This window comes from Gymnoscopelus braueri, assembly GCF_963280865.1.
Source record: "Gymnoscopelus braueri genome assembly, chromosome: 16".
NCBI classification, from domain to species: domain Eukaryota; kingdom Metazoa; phylum Chordata; class Actinopteri; order Myctophiformes; family Myctophidae; genus Gymnoscopelus; species Gymnoscopelus braueri.
Genome location: NC_137616.1, coordinates 23,533,567 through 23,555,103, shown reverse-complemented (window position 1 = coordinate 23,555,103; position 21,537 = coordinate 23,533,567). Strand labels below are relative to the sequence as shown.

Below are 21,537 nucleotides of genomic sequence, written 5' to 3'. Positions count from 1 at the left end.
GACCTGCGGACGACCGAGCTGTAGCCTCCTCGTCGCCGCAGACGACCCCCACCGCGTCTGTATCTACTGCCTGGGGGTCGACCATGCGCTCACCGCTAAGGAGCGCCAGGGCGAGAGGGACGAGTGCCAAGGGTGCTCGTCCTTCACAAGCCAGCAGCTCGACGCCCGGCTGGACAGGGTAGAGACCCTGGTCCGCTGGGTCAGGGAAGACTCAGCCGGAGCTTCCGCCGCCACCGGCACAGGGACCCCAGGAGTGCCGCCCGAGAAGACACTCATGGGACCCCCACCGGTGCTGACGCCGAAGATGAGGCGGCTAGCGAAGACGACGCTGACGCCACCCTCCGCCGCTGCCGCTGCGCATATATCGCCGCCGCAGCTAACTAGCAGCGCCTCCACCTCCCCCCGTCGACACTACGACTGGGCTGCTTCGCTGGCCGACAGCGAGGAGTCACTGGCCTTCGAGGAGCTGGAGGACGAGTTGGACCTCGCGTCTTACCAGGAGGTCCAAGAGGTGTCCATGGCGAGCGCCGACGGGGTAGGCGAAAACCCCGAAACCGTCGAAGAAGTGGTCGTCGAACCGGTAACGGCGGTGTTCAAGCGGGCCATCGCCAGGTGCGGTTTGGTGCAGCCCGTGGAGAGCCGCAACGCCACCGCTACTGCAGTAGGTTTCCAGGGCTTGGAGGCTCCACCAACACGGGTGGTGGAGTCCAAGAAGCTCCCTGAAGCAATGGGGTTGCTTGATGAGCTCCTGGGGTGATCATCAAGACCCGCAAAGGCTAGCCTTCCCCATCGACCTAATCTCCGCCAGGGACCTGGGGCTGATCGAAGTCCCTCCGATGGACCCGGTGCTGGCAGAAGGACTGGAGGACATGCAGTCAGGTACGGTGGTGCTTGGGGGCGCCACACCGTCCTTCTACAATGAAGAATTGAGAAAATCCTCCGCGGCGTTGAAAAAGACCTACGCCGCGGCCGGACAGGTCGCAAAGACCCTCAACGCCATCACCATCCTCCAGGGCTCCTCTGCCGTGCGGCTCGCGGAGCTGAAGGAAAAATGGGGCGATGACGCGAAGGAGCTGCATCGCTTGAACCAGCTCACCATCTCCTGCACCCAACACGCCATTAATTGGACCGGCCGGGTGTTGGACGACTGCGCGACCATCGAGAGGGTGCGGTGGCTCGACCTCGCCACCTTCACAAAAGTCGCGCAGAAAATCGACGCAAAAAAGAAGCTGCTGGCCCTTCCACTCACAGCAGGTAACCTCTTCTGCGGGGCAGAAAAGTACCTGAAGGACTCCACGGAGTCGGCGAGGGCCCGGAAAGAGGCAGCGGCGGGTCTTTTGGCCCCGAGGTCTCCCCAACCTGGCAGACCCCGCCAGGAGAGGTCTGCCTTAAGGGGGAGACTCTCCTCGCCTCGCCTCGCCAATCCAGCGCCAGCGGCAGCTCCCGCAACTCCTCAGCCCGTCCCACCAGAGTGGAAGGGCCCATGTCGCTGGGAGTCGGCGACGTCCGTCGCAAGGACCTCCGCTCCCCCCCTCCCCCTTCTTCCCCCAGATCCACTCGACGCGGCGGCGGGAGAGGACGTGGTCGCGGGCAGCGTGTTTGACATTTGCCCCCCGGTGTTACCGGTTGTTCGGCTGCCCCCCCCACATCCACACGGATGGAGTGGGGGGGGATTAGCCCCCCTGGTCACCTCGGGAAAAAGACTTGGCCTTTTCATGGCCCCGACGGAAAACAAGCGACAGAAAGTAACAGTGTTACAGAGCCAGGCCTCTGCTGTTTTAACTTGTCCACATGTTGTTTGCCAGGGTGTTTGTGTGTCAAGTGTGTTTCAAATAAATGTTCTGAAAAATACAAAACCTCTCATTCTTTCACCCGCCTCAGAGCAGCGATGCGGAGGGACCCCCCTTGGGGGGGCCCCTCCGTATCAATGCCCTCCAACCATAAGCCCACAGCGCTTGGACAGTCCCTTTGGAGACTGTCCAAGCGCTGCTGGGATGAATATTGTGCATGCTATGAACAAGACAAAGGTATTAAATCCATTGCTAATTCTAAACGCCAATGTACAAGGGTCACGCCAAAATTTCCATTTTTACCATCCATCCAGCAGAGGGCGCCAGAGGCCCACTGTGAAAAGGAAGGTTTACAAAATGGCGGCGCGGGCTGAGGGTCACCCCAATGTTTACAGCCTGCCGTGCACCGTGTCACACCAGCCTCTGGAGGGCAACAGAGTGCCTCCGTCAGTAGAGGCGGATCCGTCGCTTCCTTTAGTCAGGCCGAGGGGCCTAGACAAGATGGCGGCGGACCTTGTAGGCAACAAGGGGATAGTGTGGAACACTTCCGCACTAGGCCACGTGATCTCTTCACGCAGAACGTCAGGATCGACGCGACCTCCTTTGTCTCTAGCGAGCTCCACAGCTGTAGCTCCGCTGAGCAGAGTTTTAGCGTCTCCGGTTCCCATGGTCACGGTTTCACGACCAGTGAAACTAACGACGGCAGCATCCAGCAACAAGCCTCTCGCTCAATGCTTGGATCAATGGAAACTTTGCAAGCCGTCCCCTTGGGTGCTGCGCACCGTTCACAAGGGTTACAGACTGCAGTTTGCCAGGAAGCCGCCCATGACAGACAAGGTATTGTACACTCGAGCGTCGGGCCAAGCGGCCAAAACCTTAAGAGAGGAGGTAGCCTCCCTTCTAGACAAGGGCGCGATAAAGAAATTATCTCCGGATCAGAACCGTCTGGGGTTCTATTCGGAATATTTTCTGGTGAAAAAGAAAGGGGGGGGGCGTAAGACCCATATTGAATCTGAAGGGACTCAACAGGTTCCTGGAGGTTTTTCATTTTCAAATGCTAACGACCGTGAAGTTATTACGCACGGTGCGTCAGGGCGACTGGTGGACAAGTATCGATCTGAAAGATGCTTACTTCCACATCCCAATTTATCCCCCGCACAGAAAATTCCTGCGCTTCGGCTTCGAAGGGGAAGTGTACGAGTACATGGTTCTCCCTTTTGGTATGTCGTTGAGCCCACGGGTGTTTGTGAAGTGTACCAACGCGGCCATTGCTCCACTACGGAGACAGGGAATCCGTCTGTCGACCTACATCGACGACTGGTTGATAGCCGCAGGCTCGGAGGAGGAGGTGGCACGGCACACGGCCGTGGCCATCTCCCATCTGACGTCACTGGGTTTCACAATCAACGTCAAGAAGAGCGTTTTGGTTCCGTCCCAGCGGGCCACCTTCCTGGGAATCTCGCTGGACTCGAACACGCTCAGGGCACGTCTATCCAAGGAGAGGACAGACAGCGTTTTGGCTTGTGTGAGATCTTTCCGCCTGGGGCGGAAGGTTACTTACAAACAATGCATGCAAGCAGTAGGTCTCATGGCCTCAGCCATTCACTTAATCCGCTTAGGCAGGCTCTACATGAGACCCGCTCAGAGGTGGCTGAGGGCCCTTCGGATCCCACCCACCTCAGGTCGTCGGCTTGTGATGGTGTCTCCATGGTGTGTGGAGGCACTCAGACCATGGTCACTGGCAGCCTTTCTGTCCCAGGGGGTCAGTATAGGAGCTGTGATTTTGTGGAAAGTCATCACCACGGACGCCAGTTTGACTGGGTGGGGTGCCGTCCACGAGGGCAGGTGGACCAGGGGACTGTGGGATCTGACACTGCAGTCGGCTCACATCAACTACCTGGAACTGCTGGCGGTTTTCCTCGCTCTGAAACATTTCGAGGCACAGATCTTGGGTTGTCATGTCGCGGTCAGAACGGACAATACGACAACCATGTGTTTTATCAACAAGCAGGGAGGCTTGACCTCCCTGGTGTTGGATGGTCTAGCACGCAAGATAACGTTTTGGTGCGAGTCACGGCTCGCGTCCATACGGGCGTCTCATGTACCGGGCCTCCTGAACTTCGGAGCGGACTTGCTGTCCAGGGGCGGTCTCCGGTACGGGGAATGGTCACTCCACCCGGTAGTGGCGAAGGATATCTGGCGCAGATTCGGTCACCCACGGGTCGATTTGTTTGCCTCCGAAGAGAACGCGAAGTGTTATCGGTTCTTCTCAGTGAAGAGGGGGGACCGTTCCATGGGCATGGACGCCTTGGCACACAGTTGGCCGAGCGAACTGCTTTATGCCTTCCCGCCAATGGAGTTGATCCTCCCCACCTTGGAGAGGGTCAGGCTCCAGGGGTTGTCGGTGTTGCTGGTGGCTCCAGCATGGGGCACGTGGAGGTCGGAGATAGCTCCGCTCCTTTACGATACGCCTCTGCCCCTCCCTCCCAGGGCAGACCTGGTGAGGCAGGGAGGGAACGAGCTGTTCCACGAGCGCCCTCAGGACCTAGACCTATGGGTTTGGCCCGTGAGAGGGCGAATTTGAATTCATGTGGCTTCCCCCCTGACGTGGTGGCTACCATCCAGGGTGCGAGGGCCATGTCCACAAGGGAAGCTTACGAGGTCAGATGGAATATGTTCGCATCTTGGTGTTTGGAGCAGTCACCAGTGGTGGTGGCTGTCCAGGCCCCGGTGGGCAGCATTCTTACTTTTCTACAGGGAAGGCTAAATCAGGGTTTATCCTTCTCGACGGTGAAAGTATATTTGGCTGCCATTTCGGCTTGCCACCTAGGTTTCGACGATGGCAAGACGGTGGGTCAGCATAACTTCGTGCGCCGATTTATGAACGGCGCCAGAAGAGCTAGACCGGTCAACAGGCCACTGTTCCCAGTCTGGGATTTGACGGTGGTGCTGGAGGCACTGTGCCGTCACCCGTTCGAGCCTTTTGAGTCTATGGACCTGAAGGTCATTAGTCTAAAAACGGTCCTTTTGGTGGCCCTGTCCACGGCTAAACGGGTCAGTGACTTGCATGCGCTCTCGGTGAGCCCGGAGTGCATGAATTTTCTGAACAACGACAGGAGGGTTTTGCTTAAACCAAACCTGGCGTTCGTTACAAAGACCGGGGTGGTGGCCCCAGATCCGGTTGAATTGGTGGCTTTTCATCCGCCTCCCTTCGCTTCGGCGGAGGACAGGCGGTTACATTGCCTCTGCCCGGTGAGAGCCTTGAAGCTCTATTGCCAGAGGACGGCGGCCAGTCGCTCATCGACACAACTCTTTGTCTCTTTTGGCGTGGGGGTTCAGAGGAAGGCGGTCACCAAAGCGACGCTTTCTAGATGGATCCGTGATGCCATTAAGCTGGCTTATGTGAGTAGTGGTGTCCCTGTCCCGGGGGGTCTGAGGGCCCACTCTACTAGAGGCATGGCTACGTCCTGGGCTCTCTACAAGGGAGCTTCGATCCAGGAGATTTGTGCGGCTGCAAATTGGTCGTCACCGTCGACTTTTGCGGCCTTTTACAGTCTGGACGTGGCGGCGTCATCAATGGCGCACGCTGTCCTGGGTGTGGCTGCTGCCTCCAGGTCAGTGGAGGATAGGGAGTAGGCTTGGGGCCTTTTCTCCGTATCTTCCGACTTCCTCTTTAGGTTTCCTTGGGACCAGCAGGGCTGTGTCTTGGGGATAGGGCCCTGCTCCTCATTATTATGAGGCGGACTGTGTCTGCCTGTTAGTGAATAAGGCAGACTCTAGAGTCTGTCAGGGCCTACTCTTGTTATCTATCCCGCACCCCAGCCCGGTGGGCTGGGGGGGCGCCCAGGGGCCGTGAGGTCGTGGACCTATGGCCTGGGGGTCTTAGGTCACGTCCGGGGGGGACGTGACCTAGGAGCTGAGGGGCGTGCGGGGTTGTCAGGGTTGTGTGGCTCATTACCTCAAGGGGGGTTTATGAATCCCATAGTGAGTAGTAAACGGAGAACCGTGGTAAAACTAGAGGTTACGAATGTAACCCCGGTTTTAGTAGGTTCGGAGTTTACTACTCACCAGACACCCCTTTCTGTGCGCATTTGGCATGCAGAGAGGAGAATGTTAAGAGGAAGAGCCTACGTCACGAGGGAGCTTTATACTCCCGGGTCTTCCGGACTCGTGACATACCCTTAGCCAATCAGTATTGGCACCGGGAGCGTGTGTGTTGCTCTGTCTCATCGCCTGAGGGCGCTGATATCCCATAGTGAGTAGTAAACTCCGAACCTACTAAAACCGGGGTTAAATTCGTAACCTCTAGTTTATGTCCACTACTGTGATAGCGTTCGTTGTATTTGAATGATTAGTGCCCAGGGGTGCTTAACATGAGCCGTTAGCATGCGGCTAACGCTAACGCACTTTCACCGTCAGCATGTAGCTAACGCTAACGTGGTTGTCATGGCTGAAGCGGCTGTGCAATCACTTTGTCAACAATGAACGTTAGTGTGGTGAATGTTAATATTGCTGCTCAGTTAGTCCAAGATGGTGTATTTTGTGGGCTTGTGTGTCTTGTGGAGAACTATTTGTAGCTCCACAGCAACTCCAGTAACTAACGTAATGGTAGGTCCGCCCGTGCAATGCACGTTTAGGCTGCATTATGGCTAATGTAGTCATTTCAGATAATTTCGGTCCTATTAGGGGAGAGTCAGTGAGAGCTGGATAAAAGAGGTAAAATGTGTCTGTACGGCTGTCGATAAATGAACACATGACGTCGGTCGGAGAGGAGATATTGTGTGTTTTGGACAAACAGCAGCGTGGTGCTGATGTTTGTTGTGTGAAGCAGCTTAATGTCAGAGTGTTTGTGTTGGAGCGCCTCAGTGCGGCTGCAGAGTTCATGTGCAACCTCTTCCAGAGAGAGATAGAGACACTAGAAACTCTGTTGGAGAAACAAAAGACACTGCTGGACATTGACTTTCATATGGACATTGATCTACACACTGCAGATATGTCTGTTACACACACAACATCAAACTACACACTACAGCTATGACGCAGCGTTTGCATTCCTGCCAGCACGCCAACGTAGTTCCCATATGGTTTCAAGGTGGGCTAAACCATATGGACCCCATGTCGGCAATGTCAGCGGGATCCACTTGAGTCCCAACTGGGATGCCCTTGTGGGATATACGTGTGTTCTGCCTGGGCCTTAGGTGGGCCCCACCTAGGCAATTCTATGTGGGGCCGAGGTGGGTCCTTACTGGGAAGTCCATGTGGGCTATAAGTAGGTTCTACCTGGCCCTTAGGTGGGCCCCAACTAGCCGGACCGAGGCGGGTCCTAACTGGGTTTGCCCATGCAGGCTTTAAGTGGGTTCTACCTGGGCCCTAGGTGTACCCCAACCAACCAGAGTGCAGTGGCCATCGCTCCAAATGTTGTGACGTCAGGGCTCTCAATACTGCACATTGGGGGGGGAGGAGGAGGAGGGGCGCAGGGCGGGCACACAGATCGGTGAACCAATGGGAGCCCACAGATGTTTTCTCTGGAGATTTAGAATCCGCCCCTCTATGCCAGATATCTGACGCGCTAGAGGGTCTTTACTGACCGAGCCATGGCCCCACTGGCCCTCATGACGCTACGCCGCTGATATGCGCTGCCAAGTGGGCGCTGCCAAGTGGGCGCTGCCAAGTGGGCGCTACGTGGGCGTACGTGGGCGCGGGCGCTAGAGGTGAGGCCCGAACTTCTAGTTATAATAATATAACATGGTCTTTTACATGGCCTTTCCAACTATTAGAAGATCTGATTAAAAAGAACAATGAAATACATTGGATTCTTTTCCAGCCGTCAGTCACAAACAAACATGATGTCTCATACCAACCTGGAGTGAGTGACAAATAAAACCCAGAATCTTGTGATCTCTTTCAATGCTCAGATGCTTCAAAGAAGTCAACTCGGCTACTGGAAAATGTGTTCGGAGCAGAGGCCCATGGGAACTAGTTCTATGTACCACTTCTTCGTGGTGTGCTGTATGATTGAAATCCATTGAGATTTCCCCTGTCAACACGGAAGGAAGTCAAGGAGTGCTGCCCTCTATAATATATAAGCAGAATGTATAGCATACCACGTGAATGTGGGCTGTGAGCATGTGTGTGTGTGTGTGTGTGTGTGTGTGTGTGTGTGTGTGTGTGTGTGTGTGTGTGTGTGTGTGTGTGTGTGTGTGTGTGTGTGTGTGTGTGTGTGTGTGTGTGTGTGTGTGTGTGTGTGTGCGTGCGTGCGTGCGTGCGTGCGTGCGTGCGTGCGTGCGTGCGTGTGTGTGTGTGTGCGGGCGCGCGCGTGTGTGCACGCACATGCATATGTGTTTGTGTAGCAAACAAAATAGGATGCTCTCCCAATGCTAATTTCATATCCACCCACAAATGACCCTCATGTCATCATTCTATTTTCAGGGGGACAGCTTAATGAAGTGTGCGGTTTGCATCAAAACACCGGCTTAGGCATTATGAATGAATCTCCCATCTTTCAAGTCGATAACAGTATTGAGACTCATTATGAATGTAAGCATGCACATAATCTACCATGGTGAATAATGTATGCAAAGGCATTTAAATGATCTCAGTGATTATGTTGTGAACAATAACTAGCTTTTTAAAGCAAACTTTTTTAACATAATTTTGTCCAATCTGTATATAGAGTATGTTAATACAATATAACTTACACAATTGGGGTGGTTGTATTTTGTCTCCCTGCTCTTCTATTGAGACATGTAGATTGTCAATGGTCATGTCTCACCTAGACACAGGATCTCACACATATTTTGACCTGATGGTCAAGATTAAATGTATCCCCTGAGCAAGGAGGTAGGCTCTATTAGCTCAATAGTGAAATAAATTCAGCGCTTGTGCAGGAAACCGGGTTCAAATCCGGGGTAGAAGAGTAAAGTTACATAATGCAGCTCAAAGGCTCTTGGCTCTCATTTATAAATATGTTCTTTGACTTTGAGAAAAAAAATATGAAAAGTTGAATCTTGAAAATATACTATTTGATATAGTGTTCACACATTTTATAATGATGGAACTTTTTAACTTTTTAGCTTTAGAAAGTTTTAGCTTTTGCTATGTCACAAAAAAAAAGTCCCTGTTTGCTTTTACTAATTCATAACCTTTGATTGGATTCAGTAACAAGTTCAAAATAAGAGCATGAGAATATTTTGTAAATGAGACCCAGTCCATGCACAGAGAAAAAGAGAAATGTTGACTTTGTTCATTTCCCAAGCCCATCTGTATTAGACTAAAACATTAACACAGAGGCGCAGCAAAATGATTTTTAAAATGTTGCATGTTAACTTATATATCACTTCCAATGTCTGTAGACCAGATTCATCCATACTTACAGGCTACTCTTTGCTTCCAATAAGAATATTGCGGCCAAGGATTTTTCCACTGTGAGATGTGTTAAAGTGTGAATTCAAAACATTACACATTTTTCAGACAGTTTAGAATAATGTATTTTGTATTTGGAAAACCACACTGGGGCTCACTAATTTGTTCCTGCAAAAATAAATCTGTTTTATACTTCTAGTACTAACAACTTAACACTATCCTTATTGCATGTGTTAGTCTTTTCATGGAAAATGATATAAAAGCAAATGTGTGTGTGCTTGCGTGCCTGAGTGCATTGAATTTATTTATATTTATATATATGCATTTTATTTATTTATTGTAATCCTGTGTTTTTTCTATTCTCCCTCTATGTAGCCATTATGTCTGAATACAGGGTCAGCCATAGAACTTGGTGTTTGTGATTCAGTGCTTCCTCATGGTCACGTCACGTCACCATTAGACAGGGATAGAGAATCTGGGACCTTGGGATGGAAGCCATTTTCTGATACACCTAAAATGTATAATACACAAAATAATACAGAATGTCTGTCACAATGTAAGGCAAGGCAGGACAGCAGGGCCCAAGTGCAGGAAAGAGTAGCAAGGAATTCAGGCGGCAGGCCAAGTGTATTTCTTCAGACAGGCAGAATAGAGAAACACACACAGGCAGGGGTATGGCTGCATGCAGAATTAGCCTGGCAAGTCAGTCTCTGAACGGGCTGCCTGACACTTATCTGAATGACAGCTCAGAATGTTCTTCGTGGCTTTACAAGCACAGCATGAGTAGCAGAGTGCTACACAGTCAAACCCAGAGTCATTGAACTCTGAAAGTGTAAACCTTACAGGTTCACTTTCACTTCTTCACTTCTTCCATGTGAGTTATTTACATCGAATCACAGCAATGTAATAACATCCCCACAAGATTTGTAATTATACATGACACAAAAAAACAAACCCCAGACCCCTAGAGTCTGGCAGGTGACAGTTTTTCTGTTTTGGATTTGCTTAATGCAATCTGACAGATTAATTAATTATTCCAAAGATAGAGTGCAACACTGCACATCCCCTCTTGCAACCCGGCCTGGCCCCTGGCAACAGGGAGACAGCCAGCAGATTCACAAATGCTGTGTCAATACTGAATGAACATGTATACCTGCCTGCCAAAAATGAGATTTCAAACCTAGGTTTGCAAAGGCTTAAAAGATCAGAGTTTAATCACCACGGGGCACATGTGGAATACATTACCAGACATTTTTATCTCAAGGTTCACAATAGCTAGATAAGCAAAGGTGTATGGAAGTCAGCAGGACTTCGTGTACAGTGAAATGTGCATAATAGTAGTACATACAGTACATATGACAACATACCACATTGAATCTACTTCTGTCCTTTCATATACTGTAGACACAATTTGAAATATACAAGACATACAGTAGATAGCTTTTCTCTTCCAGGGTAGCCTTCCCAACACCCCCCACACACACACACACACGCACGCACGCACGCACGCACGCACGCACGCACGCACGCACGCACGCACGCACGCACGCACACGCACACGCACACACACACACACACACACACACACACACACACACACACACACACACGGCCGCGTACATACAGTGTCAAAGTGCTGCATGAAATATACATAAAATGGAGAGCATTGAGTAGCCTGCAGACAGATGGTGGAATATACAGTCAGTCTGGGGGAAGATTGGTTGCTTGATTACAGTTCAGCAGGCAGTGATATCAGAGCAGAGAACACCATGTGACTCAGTCACCAACTGTCTTAAGCCTGATTTATAACATAGTCGATCTAGAAGCTCACAATGTGTTGTGAGCTTGTAGATCTATTCTGTGTAACACTATTTACACTATGGCACATACTGTACATTAAGCATTAGGCTCGATAGGTGGCTCACAAATCAAGAGTGAGGCAGTGAGCTGAACTGTGTGTGTGTGTGTGTGTGTGTGTGTGTGTGTGTGTGTGTGTGTGTGTGTGTGTGCGTGTGCGTGCGTGCGTGCGTGCGTGCGTGCGTGCGTGCGTGCGTGCGTGCGTGCGTGCGTGCGTGCGTGCGTGCGTGCGTGCGTGCGTGCGTGCGTGCGTGCGTGTGTGTGTGTACGTGCGCGTGTGTGCGCGTGCGTGTGTGAGTGTGAGAAAGACTTGACTTGAAGGGCCCTTAGCAAGCTTTTAATTAAAGGCCATGCTGGCAGCATATTCTACCAATCCCTCTTGTATTTCTTTCTCTATCTACAGTAGTATAGATATAATCTTTCTTTCTTTCTTCTTCCAATCAGGAAATCTGCCTTCCCATGCATGAAAATAAACAAAACTTTGCACATTATGCATTGTCCTATGCATTGTGGGCCAATAGACCTGATTGTGGCGCTACAGTAACCATCTAAAGTTAACATAAATTAATAAATCAGTTGTATGTGCTACCACTTTGCAACGTATAACTAAATGTAAGCCCGAGTTAGCAGAAATGTTCAGATGCTTGAGTCCATCACTCTCTGTGGGAGGATCTCCTCCCACATGTTTTGCTCAATTTACTCTGAGTGATTTGAATTAAGCTACATTGCTTCTTCAGATGATCTTCCCAACCAACGGACCAGATTTTGAATCATCCGAAATGGGGCCCACAGGGCCAATGCCAGTACCATAGGGAAAGAGTGTGTGTCATTTTAGTGTATGATCTATGACATGATTAGAAGAATATGACTTCTTTTTTTTTACCCCAAAAATCTGCCACTGATTATTATTCATGGGAGTCATATTTATTTCTGACCTTTTCTTCTGCATTGTTCTATTTTTAACACAGATACACACACACACACACACACACACACACACACACACACACACACACACACACACACACACACACACACACACACACACACACACACACACACACACACACACACACACACACATTTCACACATTTCACAGACATAAGATTTCTTCCTGAATGTTTATTCATGCGTTCATCCGTGAGGCAGACTCAGTTTAGGCTCGATTCAACCCATGGAAATGAGAGCTATTAATTAATTAATTAATTTGGATAATGGAAAGACTTACTGTATAATCACTAGAGGAAATCTTCCTATAGCCTACAGTCCTCATGTAAATAGTGTCCGTGCTAAGTGTTTACTGAAGAGTCAACAACTGAAAAGAGATTCTGGTCCAATCTTCTCACATTCTAAATGCTGTGAGGCAAAAGTGTGTATGTGGGTGTTTATCAATAACCTCAGCCAAAAAGCATTCTTATTTGATTTCTCAGAATAAACCAGAAAGGAAGGACATTTTCTTCTCTCTTCTTTATCCTCTCTTCTCTATAAAACTGTCCCAGCTTATCTTCTGTAGTCAATTAAGCCCGGCACAGCTTCTCTGTAGGCTCAAATGGTGGGGGGGACATGGTTTATTTGTTCTTAAACTCAATTTAGTTGCTCTAAATTCAATAATGTATTGAAAAATACATCAACATACAGGCATAAATGAGCAAGAAAACTAATCAATTGGGGCTTCCAGTTTGTTAGTTTTTTTAACGAGAAGTCAAATTGAGTTGTGTCTCAAGAGTATGGTATGCCTCCATGGTGTGAAATCTAGTTTGTTATGACTAATAGATGATTTTCAAATAATTGATTTCAAAGGGCACTGCAACCTATTATTATTTGGATTGGTGTTTGATGTTTTAAATCAAACAATGACAAAACAAAGGCTTACGGGTAACCAGCCAACAAAGGTTCTTCATGCGCAGACGGGGGCAATTAAAATTTTGACCTTTCCTCACATCTCACATTATTGTCCTGGTGTGTCCATGGTGTTGTCACCCACCAGATATAACTGAATACTGAGAGGATGGTAGTCTGACCTTTACTGGTCCTACACTGACCAATGGTGAGTGTACTGACTCATGGAACATGAATAGTTAAAACACGTATACGCTGGATAAAGAAAAGTTAGAAAGCTATTCCTTAGCGTCTTGTATGGGGTAATATCAGGGCCGACGGCTGGCATAAGCAGTCCATGATGTTGCTTAGGGCCACAACTACTAAGGGGGCCGGGGGGGGCGGAGAGCCTGTCACAGTCACAGAAATTGTTCAGACTAATTGAGAGAAACCTTTGAACATTGGCACCTTCTTGAGAAAGCTAGGCCTTTCTTTCTTCCTGTGACATCTGTCTCCTGTTCAGTAATTTCTGGTGATGGCATATCAGCTTTATTAATTGCCAATGAAGATGTCTGCATGCTCTTACACCTTCCTGGCACTAGACAGACGGAACTAGCCCAAGCAGGGTTGAGGAGATGATTTATAGGGAAGTAAATTGGACATCTAACTGTGATGATGTGGTCAAGAAGAGGAGCAGCCATGTTTCATCTGATGTACTCTTCTATGGTTTCGGCAGGAGCAGGAAGAAAGGCTAAACTCGTATGCAATCACAAAGTGTGAAACCCTAGGCTGATTTTGTAGTTCTTACACCACAGCAGTGTAAAACATGGCAATCTACAAGCTACACAGCTGCAGTTAATTAAATTAATAATGTGTTTCTTCCTCACTTTGTCTTAATGCTCTTAATGTTCTGTGTAAAGCACTTTGAATTGCCTTGCTGTTTCAATGTGCTATACTGTAGACTTGCCATGCCTATCAATTTATGCAATTATACACCACAATTTCTGCAAGTCATAGCCACATCATTTTCCAACATCAGTAGTGCTGAGAAAATGTATCATGCAAGATAAATGGATTTATTTATGGATTTATCCGCATCAATAGGCTTTGACTGGAACACTGTGAAGGAAGTACAATAACAAAACATGTTTTTTTTTCAAAAAGTGACAACAAAAAGGATAATAAAAATAATATGCGTATTTAATTGTGAAGATCAAATTCCTTTACTGACTACTCCTATAGCGAAGCTTATATGTGATCCAAAGCAGCAACAGAGGGTCATCCCACAGCTGCCCACTTAACAGGAGAGTAAAATCAACCAATCAATCAATCAATCAATCAATTAATCAATCAATCAATCAATAAATAAATAAAGGGGCATGTAATTTCAGTCAGTCATGAGTTAAACACAGATTATGAGTCTTCAAATACGGGTCTATTAACTTTATTATTCACCTACAGAATTGAAACTGGCAAGTAAATACAGGAATAATGCAAATATCAAGGCAGGCTGTTCCTCCTTCATTATTTAAATTGAGAGAAATGAGTCTTACCACTATGTTGTTCACTCTAACCCTTTCATGGAGATGATCAATATTATGGATTCTCTGCAGTGAACACATGCTATTTTCTAGCTACTGTATCTGCAAAAAAGACGAGTTTGAACTCAATACTACCACAATGCATGAGACATACAGCAGAAACTAAAAACAATTGCCTGAATGTTCTCCCATATTCATATGTATTTGGCCACGGACCCCAATCTGAAAATGTCTCCTCTTTGTGTTGACTTATATTATTTGATTTAGGTTTATGTTTCTCCAACATGCAGTACATACACCACCATTTAATCATACAGGCTATATTGCAAATGAAGGAGACTCTGTTAATAGAACATAATTTTACAGCATGCATGACTGAATAGTATTATTAAGCCAATATTTCGCATCTTTGCAAATCTATTTTAAATGTGGCACCGCCGATCCGACCAATATTTCTGAGTCATATGTGTCAGGGGCTTTGTACCCGTCTGTCGGTGTCCCTTTTGTACCCATATATGGAGATCCCTCATGTCATTAGTATATGCCCATAATATGTCCATATATGGGCATGCCAATATACTCCCTCCAGTCCTTGCCAATGCGTGCGCAGAGTTTGAAGTCGGTCGGCCCCATATATGCATATGACCATATATAGGCATAGCGGTCCGATCTGTGGCTCTGGACAACCAGGTCTTCCATATATGCCTATTTGTTTATGGTTATTTCTGAGTCAAAGTGACATGCCTATATATGTCCGTATCGGGTTTGTTTATGGTTATGTATGAGTCATAGTGACATAAATATATATGGGCATATCGAGAGTTTGTTTATGGTTATGTCTGAGTCATAGTGACATGCCTATATATTATGGGTGTATCAGGTTTGTTTATGGTTATGTCTGAGTCATAGCGACGTGGCCGTGGTCCTGTCTACAGTATATATGGGCGTATCGGGTTTGTTATGGTTTATGTCTGAGTTAGTGATGTGGCTGTGGTCCGCCGGCCGGCTGGCCCGCCAGCCCTCCGGCCCGCCATCCCATTAGCCAATTTTAAAGGTTCTATGACATTCATTTTCACTTTTTTTATTTGTTATGTTTTTTGGGGGGTTTTATGACCTCAATTACACCCAAAAAATCTGAACTTTGAACATTCAGTGGATTTTCTGTTGTCTGGGGTTTTCTGAATAATTAGGCTGAAAAGTAATCTGAGCTTGGCCCTTCGGCAGTGAGGTCACAGTCGATTAATCTCGCCCACTCTCCTCCTCGCCCCTCCCCTCCCCTATCCTTTCCTTTGGGGGGGGCGGAGCAGAGGCGATGATTGACAGGCAAAATCCCTCACCAGCGACACCCGCAGGCAAAGATTTATTTTTTCATTGCAGTTGAAAAGGCTTTAGAAATATGAGAGAAAAACACCTGCCATGGATCAATGGAGTGGAATTTTTTGTTAAAACTTTCTATACACGTTTGAAGGACCATGAAAAAGACTTTTAATGTGTGGTAAAACTGAACGTCATGAAACCTTTAATATAGGATGGACATAACAAGAAAAACCTACAGTAGGCATAAATTGAAACGGCAATTTGTTTCCATTCCATTTCAATTTCCACAGCTGCAGCTGAGGTATTGCTTTTGTATTGAATAATGGAAGAAGACAGTTTATTATGATTGTTTCTTGTTCAATGGTTATGAAAAATGAAGTGCACTTGTTGGCTGTCTTGGAATCTATAATGTTTGAATTGTTTTTCCCGTGTTCGATTGAAGATGAGTTCACAGTGAATGCGCATGGTTTGGCCTTAAACTAACCCAGCTTGATCATGGTCTCCCATATTTGTTGTTGTGGAACCAAGAAATCTAGAAATGCTGTATCTGATTTGATCACATCAGAGTCAAGATGTTTTCAGCCAGCTTGCTTGAATACACAGCTGAAGATTACAATATTTAAACCCAGCATAGTCAGTACTATTACTCTCGTTTTGTCAAGTTTCAGAAAATCTTGTAGGCTACTCAGCAAATAATCTAGTCTAATAGTCTAACTTTAAAGGAGTAGTTCACCCAAAAAATGACTTATTTTCTATCAATTACACGAAGCCTTAAATTCATGGTGATTTTTTAGTTAAAGTAATAATAATTTGATGACCGGGTCATCGGTCAATAGGAGACTCAATAGGAGACTCTTTGAGTATCTCCTGTCCTACTGGCGACTTTTTGTTTTTGTCGCATTCCTGAGCCAATATATTGGCTCAGGAATGCGACAAAAAAATAATAATTAAGGCTTCATGGGGTGTGTAATTGATGGAAAATAAGTCATGCTTTAAATTGGGTGAACTAACTCACACAATTTGTCTCCTCCTCTGGCTTGGCAGAGATCTCACAGTTTTATGAGCACTGGTTATGTTCCCAAGTTTGCATCTCTCTCTCTCTCTCTCTCTCTCTCTCTCTCTCTCTCTCTCTCTCTCTCTCTCTCTCTCATTGGCAGCTTTACTCCAACAAATGACTAACAGCTTATTATTACTACTGTATGCTAAGCATTTAAGGCATTTAAATGTTGTTATATTCTTAATTAATAATAACCACGGTTTACTGTAGAGAAGCAGCATTGTGCATTTAACACAAGCTGTTGGGACTGTAGTGCTTTGGTCAATTTAGGGAACAGAGCGCACACACGCACGCATGCACATGTGCACGCGCACGCACACACGCGCACGCACACGCACGCACGCACGCACGCACGCACGCACGCACGCACACACGCACACACACACACACACACACACACACACACGCGCTATAATAGGCCAATGTGAAAAGGGTGCCATTTATTCTTAGGTCTTTCACGGCAATCAGACACTGCATTCATGATTTGAAGCATTTTGTTCCAAAAATGTGTTTTGCTAAATTAGACCTGCTGGTGGCGCTATAACAGGCCAATGTGAAAAGGGTGGCATTTCTTCCTCGGCCTAGTGGGAATGTGCGTGTGAAAATTCACGGAAATCGCAAGCTGCGTGCATAGTTTGAGGCTTTTTGTTCAAAACGGACCAATCCTGCAAACTTTGGAAGCCAACCATAGGCAATGAGGATGGAATATGGGAAATCGGACAGATTTGTGTTGATCACATGACTATAGAGATACTGTGTACCGATTTGCATGACGTTTGGATAAAATCTGTAGGAGTAATGTAAAAAAAAAAGGGTTTTGCACAAATCGGCCTCCTGGTGGCGCTATAACAGGCCCATGTGAAAAAATTGGGGCAGAGGTTCTGAATTGGCATCCAGGGAGTGTGTGTGCACAGTTTCGGAGCGACCGGGCCAACGGTGCCAGAGATTAGCTGCTAACACACAGACAGGACACACGGACGGACGGACGGACGGACGGACGGACGGACAGGGGCGAAAACATACTCTCTCGCCATGCCTTTCGGCCTGGCGGAGACAATAAACGTGTATCTCATTGTACTAGGGCTCAGTAGAAGTGAGCAGATTACAGCAGGATTTACCATTCAAACTCACTGTATTTCCATGGTTCTGCTTGCAATGCCTCAGGTTTAAACTCACAGTATAGCTATCACTACATGGAAATTAACTAGGCAAGTTCTAGGCACCCTACACACTCATGCTTTCTTCCATATTGCAGTCCAAGATTGTATTGCAATCAACATACAGTAACTGCAAGAGCACAATAGGTGAATAGCAAAATAACATTTCTATATATTTCAGTTCTTTCTTCTTTTTTTGGGCGGTGAAACCGCCCCTATAAGTGAGATTTGGAAAAATGTACAAATATCTTGGGCAGTGAAACCGGCCCTAAAAGTTTGTAGAATTATCCTGCGCTGTGATTGGCCAATCACAATCTATTCAGGACTGTGATTGGCCAGTGTCACATGACACATGTGCATAGCCCTATGTGATTGGCCAGTGTCACATGACACATGTGCATAGCCCTATATAAGCAACCATAACTTAAAAAAAACCAAACTTTTGTTTTTTTTAAGTTATGGTTTTGTCCATCATAAAGTGTGTTTTACAAAAGGTAAATGTATTTATCTTTTGTACATGATTGATCGACTCCATTCAGTATTGTGATTAGCTAGCAAGACACATGCTGACACTAAGTGGCTCTTTCAGATCAAAGCATATATATTGGTTGACTCCATTCAGTATTGTGGTTAGCTAGGAAGACACCGCCCACTTCACACAGGGTGTGATTTTTTTTACTTAATTTATATTGCCCAAGTCTACTGAACAGTTGTTACGCATAGCCCTATCAAAGAAAAGGGAATGGTAATTAAGATTCAGAACCTTGCAGTCCCCTTATGACATTCACCAACCCAAATTGCCTAGCGGAATCTGCAGTATTTTCATCAAAGACACTTGTGCTTAATTAACTCAGACACCTGTTTTATTGAACTGGTGTTCTAGATGCAGGTCTTGTTTCCAGCCTGTCAGGTTCAGGCCTTAGTTATACTAATCTGCCTGAAAAAAAAATTACTCAATACAGGACACTGTATTTTCCCTTTTCTTGTTTTTTTTTTCAGACTTTGAAGACCTCTAAGGCAGTGGTTCTCAAAGTGGGGTCCGGGGATCCCAAGTGGTCTTTGAGGAGGTTCCAGGGGGTCCCCAGCAAAATGATGAATAGTTAGGAACCAAATGCCAAAACTGGGGGCCCTTGAAATAAAACCTTTGAGAAGCACTGCTCTAAGGGCTGCTACCTATAATATGTCACAGGAAGTACAAAATAGGTCTTCTTTTCTTAAAAGACTTTCAGTGATATAAATCTTGTGTGACACGTGGAAATATTCATCCAAGTAAACCTCCGTTGCTGGTGGCTATAGTGGTCAAGTTTTGACTCAATATTGAGGACAGAAAGTCATCGAGCAAAATATGTGTGGCCTCCAGAGTCAGGGGTTAAAGTAGTCTGGGCTTTAGCTGTCACGGTTGGTCTTTTGAAGCAGACTGCACTGTGTTGAAATCCGTAGGCCTCCAGCGTTTTTTTCAGAGAGGGAGCACACTTTCATCCTCCTTCATGGAAGCTATGGCTGCTTTCATGTTATGTTTCCCCCTCATCTTACAAACTAGACTGTGAGCACATTTGGTATGGATTCACATCACTTCACGGGAAGGCATGATATTGTTTCTTTCCTTCTGCCAGATAACCTATAGCACCATGAAAGACGGTTTCACCCCTCAGAGGAGCCCATTGGTCTGCGGTCAAGCTCAACCAGACTGCACTGAATCTGTCAACTCCTCACACAGTCAACACAACCTCCAATATATGATTTCTCAGAGGATAATGTTTTCCTTTAGACTGTACCTACAGGTACAGTACCTAACATGGGATACTGTAATTGTTTTGTAGAAATCACTAATAGCAAATATGACACCTGTAGGTTCGCCTCTACTGTATGACCAACCTCTATATTTTACAATATACAGCATAAACAGAAGTAATATATTATATTGCTGTATCTACATGGAAAGCAGGCATCCCTAGAAGTGCATGTGATTGAAATATTGTGCAGTATGTTGAGAGATGAGTTGTTTTAGTACATTTGCTTTTGGGAGATCCATTTGAAAGGAAGTATAAGGAATTAAAGTTTGATTTCGCACAATTCAAGTGTGAATGGAAATTGTTACTAGTGCTGTGTCAAATCATCAAGAGTTTAGCAAAACTGTCTAAAGGGATGAGATTATGGCTGATTAAGGAAGTATGGGCTTAGCTCTAAAGTTTGATGTCACACAATTCAAGTGTACTTCTGAATATAAATTGTTACTAGTGCCATGTCAAATCATCAAGAGTTTTGTAAAATTGTCTAAGGGATGAGATTATGGCTGATTAAGGAAGTAGTATGGGTTTAGGCTTAGCTCACGAGACGCTAACAGACTGCTCAGGTGTGAGAACATTTGTATTTATTGAGCTCAAGTCACAGAAGAATTCTTCATCAGGATGTGCTGTGGTGATCAAAAATAAATTTCCCATGGCGATGGTAAAAAAAAACAATATTAATCCAAAATAATTAGAATGCATGAAAATAGGCTATGCACAATAAAGGGGAAAACCTTCATGAAACAGGAGGGGAAGCAACTAAAGATTGCCACACTGGAGGCTGTAGTGGCAGCTTATTAACTACCTTAACCCTGGCCTCACTATTGGGCATGTCATTATACAGTAGGCACATACTTTTCAGAAATAGAAAATCTACAAGCTCACAAAGCATCACAAAACATTTTTGAAAAATAGAGAGTATGTGTTGTTAAAATCATCCACATACTAGAATTATAAATCCTTGAGGATAGCAAGCGTACTTGGAGATAATGCTCAAAAAGCATTCATCTGTTTTTGTTTTCCAGGCTTGATAAATAGTGTTTTCTTTTACCAAACAGAAAACAATATAAAATGAAGTTTGAACCTCCAACTCACAAGAATTGTGGTTGATTGTGTGGATTTTTCCAATCTGTAGAGAGTATTATAGTACTGAAACATCCGAGCGTACCACATTTACCTTTGCATTGTAAATGGATCAAACTGTCCCTACATCCAGTTGCAAGTACAACACCTCAGCATGGCATGTTGATTGTCTGCTAACGCTAGACTTGTAACTCTGAACCGCAAGAGTAGAATTTCTATTAACCACATTCAACCTAGCATCCCTATTTTGCGCACGTCATTAAAGGCGACATTTTTCTAATATTTAGAAAATAGCAGGCCTACAAGCTCACAATGTGTCTCCTAGCGATACGTTGTGATGTTGTATTATCTATCGGCTATTATCACTATTTTGTCATATGACAAATGTCTTTTTTTAATACAAACATTGGTATTAAAATTGTATCCATAATTATAATTTTTTTGTGTTTTGGCTTCATCCTGAAGCCTAAGCCCCGTTTTGGCTCGAATGAAGGTTGCTTTTGACCTCATAACCTTGGGTTGTGAGTTGTCTTGGCTTTAGTTAGAAGTCACGGTCCCAATCAGAGAACTCCTCATCAGCCTTAGGTTGGTCATATGGGAAACGGTCAAAGTTAATGTAGCAGGGTCCCTGTCGGAGGGGGAACATAAGAGTGAAGCATCAATTATTAGATCTTTGCACAGCACACAAATACAAGACCCCTAACAATGACTTAAACCAGTGGCTCTTTAATTTCAAGTTCTAAGAGTGTACATAACTCATACCTCTG

At 46.1% G+C, this 21,537-nt stretch overlaps 1 protein-coding gene across 1 annotated transcript in view; it reads right to left on the bottom strand.

Annotated features, from left to right (window-relative positions):
* Nucleotides 1-21,272: 21,272 nt before the first annotated feature.
* prkg3 (protein kinase cGMP-dependent 3) overlaps nucleotides 21,273-21,537 on the bottom strand; it is a 16,529-nt gene continuing 16,264 nt past the window's right edge. Inside the window, exon 21 of the mRNA XM_080453345.1 lies at nucleotides 21,273-21,398. Within this exon, the coding sequence (XP_080309471.1) occupies nucleotides 21,312-21,398 (87 nt within the window). The 3' untranslated portion in view covers nucleotides 21,273-21,311. The remainder of the gene's footprint in view (nucleotides 21,399-21,537) is intronic.